We start from the raw sequence: 11,230 nt of genomic DNA, 5'->3' as shown, positions 1-11,230 counted from the left end.
AAAGCAGATTCATCAATGACCGATCGGCGATCAATTGGTGATCAAATGGTAAAAAAAAGGGTCAAATAATAAATATCAACTTTAATTTAACTATTGATTGGTGACTACACAACGACCAAATGACTACCATTTACGTATAATAAACAATTAGCAATCAATTTACATATCAATTTGCAACCAGTTAGTGATTATAGCGTTATGATTATTTTGCAACTAAATTAGTGATCAAATTCTATTGGCAAATCTTTTCGCGCTTAAACAACAACTAAAAATTGGTTGCTATTTTAGCGACCACTGGGTGTTTGGTCACTAAATAAATAGCAATTGGCTAAACACCAATCATTGTTTTTGGTCGCTAAATGTTTGTCATTACCGCATAGCAATCATTTTATCTCAGCGACAAAAATTTTAATTGCTAATTTGAAGTTTTTTAGTGTTTATTTTTACTAAAAGCTTTTTTTTAGTGTTTGCTTTTACATTTATCACTAATTACATTTAGGGATAGAAAACAAATGAGATAAATAATTATTTGTCAAAAAGAAAATATTAGAAACAAATGAATTCTTTGAAGCACAATGTTTATGCCAATAATGTAATTTTGGTGTATTGTTTATTATTCTTAGTACATTCATTAAATGTCGGTGGACTAAGTAGACTTCTTAGTTAAAAACTTGCAGGGAAAGTGGTGGTCGATGAAAATTAGGTTTTATGTCTTCTATTCAATGGTCCTTACAGTTCATCTGTATATAATACAACCTACATATCTAGCTGTAAACATGCACGTGACTATAATTTAAGAAAAATTTTAACATGCTGACTGTTATATATATAATGATTAATTTTTTTAATAAAAAATTATTTAGATATAAAGACTCGAAATCAGACTAGAAATAATGATTAGATATTAATCATTATAATAGCAAAATCTAGATGAGATTCACTATATTAAATAATTATAATTATAAAATTATTATATATAATAATTTCAGTAATCTAAAGGTGTCTTTTTGATAATATAAAATTTCAATAATAACATGTTAGAAACTAGTTCAAATGATGGCATGCTCTAAATTTAAATATTATAAATTTGAGATCTAAAATCTAAAAATATCTTCTTTAATTAAAAAATTTAAAACTTAATTTAGATAAATGTGAATATTTAATAAAAAAATTTATAAGATTGAATATAAATTTTTAACGAAGTAATTTCTATTGTTCAAATCCTTTTTTAGTTTTTGTATATATTTATGGGATTTTATTGAAATTCATGTTCATATACTTATGTTTAAATCTTCTAAATAAGGTATTTGATTTTAAATCAAATATCTAGATTGAAAATTTTGAATTCAAAAATAATATTGAAGAACTCCTACATTTATTTTATGATCCACTTAAATTTTTTCTCATACATATTAAAATTACAATTATGATCCATTTCTCTACCAACTCCTACATTCACCATTCTCCTTTCCTTTATTTTACTTTATTTTACTTTTTTATTTTATTTTCCCTGATAGGTAATCATAACACTTTGAAGCAGAGGGTCATCCACCAAATTGAGTAATAAGCTATTCCAGTAATCTCCCTGCAGGTCTTCAAGATTGCCACCGCCACCGCAGCTTTCACTTGTAGCTGTTTTTTCTCCGGGCATGGACGCGTTCTGCTCGCCACAGTTATATGGTACAATAGCAGAAAGTCCCTCCGCGATATTCCCAATAGATGCATTCTCGTTTGCTGCTGCCTCAAAAGAATCCAAAGCCCATGCATTTTCAGTAGTATACGCACTCATTCCATGCACTGAAATCGATCCATCCAATGCTTCTTTCACCTGTGGAGCCATTTGGTTCGAAACATCTTCACCCATTTCTCCTTTGCATGTGATATTGCAAACCGGAAACTGAGGCGGAGGGATGGCTACTGAACTTTGTTGGTGAAATTCAACCACCGAGTTCACCGCTGAGAAATTTAACGTGGACGTCGGAGACTCGAGGCTGTCGCTGGAGACAAAGAACTTGCCGGAGACAATTCCTTGCCATGCTTTGAGCACGTCAAGGCACTTTGGTCTAACTGGTGGAACTGCTGCTGCGGCGGCTGTGGTGGTGGTAAAGAGCTGATGAGGTGATGGGAAGCCCAATTGATTTGATGCTAGTTTCGACTCACGGACCATTCTTGCTTCAGCTTCTAGGCGAGCACTCTCCCACTGAGCCATGTGGCTTAAATGGGCAGCATCCTTTAAGACGCCGCTGCCGGAGCCAAAGGCATCGACTTTTGGTTTATGGGTTCCCGGATCTATGCCCATTTTATCCAATCTTTTCTTGAGATGAGTGTTCCAGTAGTTCTTAATCTCATTATCGGTTCTTTGGGGCAAGTGAGTTGCTATAGCTGACCACCTGAGAAGGAATAAAAGATTAATTAGCTATACCCATTTATACACCAAAAAAAAAAAAAAAAAAGCTATAGCCATGGGCTCATAGCTGACTAATACTCTGTTAGCTCACACAAGAGTTGTAATTTCTCATTATAATTTTCGAAACTGTTATGAATTAACGAGTATGGTCCATATCTCACATTTACAAGAAAAATATATATTTATTTTCCAAAAAAGAAAAAACTATATATATATTTCACATCTCACTTGTTTCCAATTAAAGCATGAAGTCGAATGATGCAATTTTCTTCCTGCAAACTGAACTTCCCCCTCTTGATGTCTGGTCTAAGATAGTTAGTCCACCTAAGCCGACAACTCTTCCCACACCTTTGAAGCCCTAAATACGTACGTGATACATGACAATGAAAAATGAATTGAAAATGTTTACCAAATTGGAAATAATAATAATAATAATAAATCCCAGCTGAGAACGTATAAAATTAAGATATATAGAAAAATAAAAAATAATGACTGACCAGCTTTGGCGGGCAGGGCTTGCCAGCTTCCATGGCCATGTTCTTTTAAGTAAGCCAAGAGCTTCTGGTCCTCCTCAGGAGTCCATGGTCCTTTCTTGAGCCCACCTTTCTCACAGCATGGAGACCGAACCATGTTCAACTGCTGTAGACAAGTTTAATAGAGAGACAACAATGTAATGAATAAGAAGTGATGAAGTCGGGAGAGAGCTCAATCTAAAAAGAAAGATGAATGGGAATATTTATAGACGAGGATAGAAGTTATTTACATGGTACCACAAATTTTTGTGACTAATTTGCCCCTTAGGAGAGGCTTTTTTCTTTTTTCTTTTTCTTTTTTTATAAAAATAACTCCTTGTGAAATTAATAAGAAGGCAGTAACTTCGTAGGTATAGCATTCAATTGTCTTTCTGAATCTCAACGATGCAGGGCTGAATCGTATGGCAAACCTTTTCTTTAGAGATAGTAACAAATATAAATTTAATTGTGTTAGCTAGAATAATAATTGCCAAATCAAGAGGTAAATTACACTATATTATGGTACCCAAACTTATAGAGGATCGTAACAGCAAGATAGCTCATCTTGAATTTATAACACAAGAAACCCTGAATTTTATTTCAAGTAATATAGAAAACCCCTTGGGACATGATAACTTGTTTCTAAGTAATTTTGTTAATATGATAAATTACTCCTTCCGACTTATAAATTTTTATTCACTTACTTTTTTATACAAATTAAGAAATAATAGTTATTTTCATTAAAAAAATAAAAATTTCTATTAATTTTTAATTATATTCATTTTTAATATAAAATAAGAATATTAAGTTTATTAAAATAATAAACCATTGTTGATAATATATAGTTTTGAATCAAATACTAAAAAATAATTTAAATTTTATTTGAAAAATATAAGCATTAAATCAAAATTTTGTGAAGTTAAAAAAGATGTACTTATCTCATTTACTCTCCTTGGAAATTCTCTTTGATCTTCATATTGCTTTGAGGTTGCTGCCATAGTGGAGATTCGGTCTCTTATAGTCTAAGGTGTTAGGTCTCTTATGGCCTAAGGTGTCTTGTCTTCAATCGATCCCCCACACGCCGCATTAATCAACTTTCTTTCTAAAGGTAACAAACCTCCATAAAAGTATTCAATTAGGGACTTATCAGAGATGTCATGTTGAAGGCAGCTTGTACACAATCGTTGGAATCTCTCCCAATACTCATATAGGTCTTCCTAATCCTTTTGCTTGATACCACTGATTTCTCTCCTTATGCCAATAGCTTTTGAGGGTGGGAAATATTCGATCAAGAAGGCTCTCACCATCCCAGCCCATGAGGTAATGGATTCAGGTGGCAAATAGAACAACCAATCTTTGACAAAATCATCAAAAGAAAAGGGAAAATCTCTTAATTTAACATGTTTTTCGAAAATAACTTGAGGTCTCATTGTTGAGCACATTATGTGAAATTCTTTGAGGTGCTTGTGTGGATCCTCATTTTTCAGACCTCTGAATCTTGGAAAGAGATGAATTAATCTGGTTTTAAGCTCAAAATGGGCTGTTAAAGGTGGGTAAGTGATGCACCATGGTGCTTGATCACCCACGGGTGTTGCTAGTTCGCGAAGAGTTCTTTCTTATGCTATTGGAGCTCTTACCTAAACGTTTTCAGCTTCAAATTCAGTAAGGACAGTAGCTGGTTCAAGAGCAGCAGCTGCTACATTTTCTGCCTCTTCAGGTGCTACTGTGACTGTCTTTATAGTAGCTAGTTCAGCTGTTGTTTTAGGGGCTGGTTCTGAGATTTTTTTAGCAAAAATTTTTGGTTCTTAGGTTGGTTTTGGTGCAGTTTTAGGGGCTGGTTCTAGTACAGTAGCTTGTATATCAGTTACGGTTGTGCAATAGATTCTCTTTGCATCCAGTCCTGGTTATGAAAGGAAAATACGTTAGTTTAAATCAATTCTTCAGCAATGGCGCCAATTTTTTATAGCGATTATCGAAACTGTAAAAAATAACCTATTAATAATCAATAATTAAGAACTGCAGATAGTGGTAATAGATTCGAATCCACAGAGAATTGACACTATGATTTTCCAAACACTGACTTGGGCAAATAAACAATAAAAATAAAGCAAGCGAAGGGTTTTGATGATGAACTAAAGTTAAAACTAAAGCAATATAAGAAAGCAATAATTGAAAGAGGAATAAATCAATGAGGAAAAGTTCTAGTTGAAGTATAGGATCCATTTCAGTTTGAAAATTGATCATTGATACTTAAATTCTTTTATTCATTTCAATAAATTAGTTTAGATTGTGGAAGACGCTCCACACAACCAAATCTCTCCTTAGGTTTAGATTGATTAGGAAATGTTCACTAATCAATCACTAGTTAACAAGTCGCCAAGGAACGTCCTTCGAGATTTTTACTTTTCAACTGTTAACTGCTGTAAGAAATAGATAGACCTAATTCTAACTAACCAACAACGTGGTGAGTTAGATCATGTAACCTCTTAGTTGTTACACTAATTGTTAATTGTGCTTAAACAATTTAAGCAATTACGGACCTAAAATATTCAAACTAACAATATATTACTTTGCAATTAAAAGCAATGAGCCCTATTGATCCTAACAGCAAGACAATAATGACATGAAAAATGAAGTTGCATAAATACTGAAAAATAAAATATTGATAATACAATTTCATATCCCAATTCATAAATAAACTAAAATTTCTCCAACTTCAACTAGAAATTGCTTATTTAGCCACTCATGACTTGCAAAGAAGATACAAAGACAAGAAAAGAAAGAAGGCAGCTCCGATGCTGGTGACGGATGATTTTCTTGCTGCTGGTTTGCTGTCTCTTTTATAGATGAAAAACCCTAGAACAACCCCTTGTGATGGAATTCCTCTTCAATTTGGTTTCTAATTCCCTCCTTGATTGTGTTTCTTCATAAATGGACTTTGCGTGAAGGAATTCTTTTTGTAAAGTGTTTGATGTGTTTTAGATGTGTCTTGGAGTGTTTGAAATGGATTAAAACTCTTGAAATTTAAATTTTGGTATGTCCCGCCATTCTGCACTTTTCTGTCTGCGATGATCAATTTGTCCAGTGATTTGGGCAAATCGCTTACCCTTGTCGTGAGTCTGTGTCGTGCTTCTCTGTTTTGCAATAATCGATTTGCCCAGTGATTTGGACAAATCGCTGGCCAAAGGTCTAGCTAGTTCTGCTAGTCTGTGTGATTTGTCGATTTGCCCAATGATTTGGACAAATCGATTCTAATACATCAAAATCTTGAGTTTTAGCTTCTTACTTTTATCTACTTGTGCAGCCTTCTTGGTCATTCTTGAAGGTGATTTGCCCAAATTGCTCCAGTCAAATAAACTTTTCATGCATTTTATGCCATTTTTCACCAAATCTTTATTTTTCATCATTTTCTGCAAAATATTATCAAAAGCACAAAATTAGCTGAAAAATATGTAATTTAGCATCAATAATAATAGAAAAAATGCATCTAATTTTTGCTTGATCAACAAAGCACACTGATTTGCATATTGTTGAGCATATTCTTCCTCTTAATGTATATGCACTTAACTCTATGGACTTACTTTGCCTCAATAAGAGGAAAGAAATTGTGTTTTGTCCTCCAGATCCTATATTTCTATCACGATCACGCTTATTTCGAAAGAGGACAAGTCAACTAGCTCCAGCAACCTCAATAGCACCTCCAGAACCTGATGATCAAGCCCACTTAGCCAGAATTGAGGTGAAAATGCACCACATTAATGCTAAGTTGGATGTCGTCCGTACTCCAGTCTCCACCAGCCTGAAGTTTTAGGCAACTCACTCCTCAGGAAAGTTCTCTTTACTCACTTTTGCTAATTTGCTGATGAACTTCCCCCCGTTACTTGAATTTTTTTCATATTGAGGTCAATATGAGGAGTAAGTGGGGGAGAAGGGGGGAGAAGGGGGGAGAAGTGATCGGAATAGAAGAGTTTTTATTGTGTTTTTATTGTGTTGACTGTGTACATATTCTTCTGTTGTTACTGCTCTGTACAAAAAAAAAATTATGCTTGTCGCTAGAGGCTTGCCCAAGCCTATATGACTTGATCTATTTCTTTTGTTTCTTAATAGTTTCTCAACACGCACTTGCTGATTTTGATTTTTCTTTTTTTTTTATATTATTTTATTTAAAAAAAATTATAGTTCCTTACTTGCCATGAGAAGTATGTCCTTATCAAAGAATTTAAGTTTTTATGGCATTTGTATGCTAGCCTAAATAGAGTTAATTCTTCATTGTTCATTTTGTTAATTTTTTTTTTTTTAAGGCTTGTTTTGAGAGTTCATGATATATGGTCCTTATTTTAATAGTTGGGTAATGATTACATGATCTTTTAAATGAATTGCTACCCTTTGTTAAGAATGGTTTTAAAGACATTGTCTAGACCATATATTTATATTAAAATTAAGGGATGTCATAAAGAAAATGGAAAAAAGGAAAAAATAGCAAAAGCAAAAAATCAGAAATTAATGTACTCCTATGACCCACTCTTCTAGTTACTTGGTTATTTGATTATCAACCCGACAGCCCAAGTAGTGCAGTACTTGGTGTCCCCTTAAAGTGATTCTGTATGGAAAAATCGATGTTTGGGAGAGTATCACTCCTTTTGGACCGTTTAAAAAACTCACCCCATGCCTTTAGTTAGGTGACTATGAGTGGAACTAGCTCAGTAACCATTTGTTTCACGTTCATTTCATCGGTTTCGGGCAAGATATAGTAGGAAGTGCAATAAAACTCTCCAAAATCTTTAAATTTTGTTGGTCTAGTAAAAAATTTCTAAAGAGTCTATTCTTTCAAAAGAGTAGTTTAATATTAATGGTATTATTATATTTTGTGTATTTAAAATTGAACTGATGACCAGTTTTATATTTTGAAAAACACGTTTTAAAGATGAGACTTGTTAAAATGAACTTTGGTGAAATTAAGTTATTTCTGCTATTATCTTATTACATGATAATTTGGTTCTTTATTTTGAACAAATTAAATTTCAAATGGTTAAGGACAGGGCTGCATTTTTATTATTTTTAAGGGTTTGAAATTCTATGCTTGAGAATAAGCAACAGTGCAAGTGCGGGGGAATCTGATGAGCTGCAAAACTCACTATTTTTTCCATATTTAATTTCATAGTTTTGCTATAATTTTAATATAAACAATTAATTTTTACTTAGAATTTGATTTTAGACAGGCATTGAACTGAAAATAAGAAAAGGGACCAAAAGAGGCTGTTTTAGAGTTTTTTCTGACTGAAAGGTACAGTCTTGCCTAAAGCTGTAACCTAAGCCCGATGGATAGATTTCAGGATTTCTACAGAGTTTAAAATTGTTTCAGATAGATACAAATACAATCAGATCAGGATTATAATAAGAGTCATCATAGGAATAGTAGATTTATTTTACTTTTTCTTTTTAATTATGAATAATTATTTTTTTGTTTGGAAAAAAGTCTACATAAAAGGCTGCCCTAGAAGAGCATCCCACATCTCTTCTCTTCTTCACACTCTCTCTTTTCGATTCCTCTTTGGTCGAATTCTTCTTCCCCTTCTTCTTTTATTTTCTGCAATTTTTTTGTTATGACCCTTAGAGGTTAAACTCTCTTATTCAGTTGAAAGTTAATCAAATTGAGATTTATTTAAAGTTGTGAGATTTTGTTTTTAATTTTTGTTCATCTTATTTCATTTCTATTTTCATGGAATACCACCTCCATTATTGTCCTCTTACGAATTCAAGAGGCCTATTGAATCTCCTAGGAAGACAACTTATTACTAATTAACCCAAGTAAATACATAATTGTTTAATTAAATATAAGTAGCAATTAGCATATTCGTTTATGTTAAGTAATTAATTGACTTAGTTTAACTAATTTTGCTTGTAATTATTGATCAAATTTGGATTCTTCTCTTCTTATCTTAAAATAGTTAATTAATTAAATCTACACGCTTGATGAGGTTATTAATTAATTAGGAATTAATTTAAGCACTATGTGGATTAATTTAATCATAAGGAAGAATTGATGGGATTCACTTGTTTGAACACTATAACCAAACAATGGATAATTAAATGAATTATCTTCTTAATCAATGATCAACTGCAAACCTCTCAATCTTGATTACCTTCAGCTGAGTGTTTAATCTGATTATTTATTTCATTATCCAACCATTTTTGTTCTTCTATAGTTTTTTTCTTAAATCTATTTCTCCAAAAGCAATTTTCTTCTTCTCTCTTTTTGTTCTAAATTGTTCTTCTTATTCTACTTCTCATTTAATTTAAACAAAGTTAAAATTTTTGTAGGATCAACACTCATTTACTCTATCTGCAAAAAGCTTTTAATTCAACAAAAAGAAAATCAGTTTTAATTGACAAATTCAACGTCCATCAGGTATCGAAACCACAAAAAATAACATATCCAAATCCAACAAATATAAATTGTATAAAGAGCGAATAGGATCGAATTCATAAAAAATTGACACTAAAAATCACCAATTAATAACTGAGAAAAATAAACAAGTAAGTAAAAAGGGGGGTTTGATGAAGAGTGAAACCATAATAAAAATTAAGACAATCAAAGAAAACAAATATCAAGAGAAAATCAAATAAAAAACTTGAGAGAAAACCAATGCAAATAAGTTCTAGTTAAATAATATTATTTATTTTAGTTGTGGGGATTGATCACAGAAATAAAAATATCTTTATTCATTCTAATAAATTAATTCTAATAATGAAAGACGCTCCACATAACTAATCTCTCCTTAGATGTAAATTAATTAGAAAATGTTCGCTAATTAACTCGGTCAACAAACAACTCAAAAAACGTCTATTGGATTTAATTTATCAGTCGTTTTAAGAATTAAAGAGACAATTTTAACCAAAAAATCAAACTGCGTGGTGTAAATTTATCAACCGTCTTAACTAATCTCTCATTAGGTGTAAATTAATTAGGAAATATTCATTAATTAACTCAGTTAACAAACAACCCAAAAAATGTCTATTGGATTTAATTTATCAACTGCCTTAAGAATTAGAGAGACACAATTATAACCAACAAACCAAACCGTGTGTTGAGTTTAAACTAGATCATATATGATAAAGGACTAATTAGATTATGTCAAGAGTTTTAACCAATATTATTTGGCTAAGACGATATAAGAGAAAAGATAGACTGAAAGACCAACAGTTTTATTGAAATTCTTCAAAAATTGAAAAGTGAGTTTCTAATAGTCAAGGGAGAGGCTATTTATAATAGAAACAAAACCCTAATATGCAAAATTATGAAAATATATAAAATATCCAAAAAATAATTAAAATACAAAATTGACCTCCTAAATAATGAAATTTCCATATCGAACTTTGTGACAGGCCTATAGCCTTGTCACACTTTTGAAAGTCGTGCGTCTCAAAATTCTCTTTCCGAAAAGATACCATGGGTCTCCATAGGACGTCAGCAGTAAAAATTAGGGTCGGTCCAAGTCTGCCGTAAAGTCCAAGCCTTGTTGCTCCATGTCAATATAATTTTTTAGTTGGTTACACTAATCAAACTAACAATATATCACCTTGAAAATATGAACAATAGGATAAGCAATAATAATAACTAAAATTACATAAATATTGAAAGACAAAAGATAAACAATAATGTAAAGATCTCACAACCTAAAAAATTTCTATTGGATTTAATTTATCAACTGCCTTAAGAATTAGAGAGAGACAATTCTAACAAACAAATCAAACAGCGTGGTGAGTTTAAATTAGATTATACAATTTATTAATTGGTTACACTAATCAAACTAACAATATATCGCCTTGAAGATATGAACAACGGGTCTTATTGGTAAATTAACAAAGCAATAATAATAATAATAATAATAACAATTGAAATTGCATAAATATTGAAAAAATAAAAGATAAACAATAATATTTAGATCTCACAATTTATGAAAAAATTGAAATTTCAACCTATCATCAATTAGAACTAAAGATATTAGTGACACGTGACTGTAAGAAAACACGAAAAGAAGAGAGAAATTTGGCCAGAAGAGGATGTTGGCTGTTGTTGTTAAAAAGATGTTTAAATTGCAACTCTTGAGCAATCCTCTTGAAATTTCTTTTTAAAAGAGTTTGATTTGAATATTTTTAATGATTTAATTCTCTTGATTTGTTTTTTAAGAGGGGTGGAGATTTTATTATCTTTGAAAAATGTCATGCCGTGAAATTTGAATTGAAACGTGTGAAGTCACGCGTTTTTTAATGAAAAAATCTAATTTTATTTCTTTATCCTCGTCAGGTG

At 31.6% G+C, this 11,230-nt stretch overlaps 1 protein-coding gene across 1 annotated transcript; it reads right to left on the bottom strand.

Annotated features, from left to right (window-relative positions):
- Positions 1–1,353: 1,353 nt before the first annotated feature.
- LOC110621797 (transcription factor MYB16) lies at positions 1,354–3,090 on the bottom strand. Its single transcript, XM_021766101.2, has 3 exons — positions 2,905–3,090; positions 2,636–2,765; positions 1,354–2,390 (listed from the first exon to the last, which is right to left on the bottom strand). The coding sequence occupies exons 1-3, from the start codon at positions 3,035–3,037 to the stop codon at positions 1,502–1,504; spliced, it is 1,152 nt and encodes a 383-aa protein (XP_021621793.1). The 5' UTR covers positions 3,038–3,090; the 3' UTR covers positions 1,354–1,501.
- Positions 3,091–11,230: the final 8,140 nt, after the last annotated feature.

The sequence above is a fragment of the Manihot esculenta genome, chromosome 8 (genome assembly GCF_001659605.2).
Source record: "Manihot esculenta cultivar AM560-2 chromosome 8, M.esculenta_v8, whole genome shotgun sequence".
NCBI classification, from domain to species: domain Eukaryota; kingdom Viridiplantae; phylum Streptophyta; class Magnoliopsida; order Malpighiales; family Euphorbiaceae; genus Manihot; species Manihot esculenta.
The sequence above is the reverse complement of the archived record's forward strand: the minus strand, read 5'-3'. Positions and strand labels throughout refer to the sequence as shown.

What these genes read in the sequence shown, in the direction of transcription:
- LOC110621797 (XM_021766101.2), bottom strand. Translation starts at nt 3,037, where the DNA reads ATGGTTCGGTCTCCATGCTGTGAGAAAGGTGGGCTCAAGAAAGGACCA. An exon ending in AGCCCTGCCCGCCAAAGCTG is followed by an intron (nt 2,766 to 2,904) that starts GTCAGTCATTAT and finishes GTACGTATTTAG; the next exon opens with GGCTTCAAAGGTGTGGGAAG. An exon ending in CATGCTTTAATTGGAAACAA is followed by an intron (nt 2,391 to 2,635) that starts GTGAGATGTGAA and finishes ATTCCTTCTCAG; the next exon opens with GTGGTCAGCTATAGCAACTC.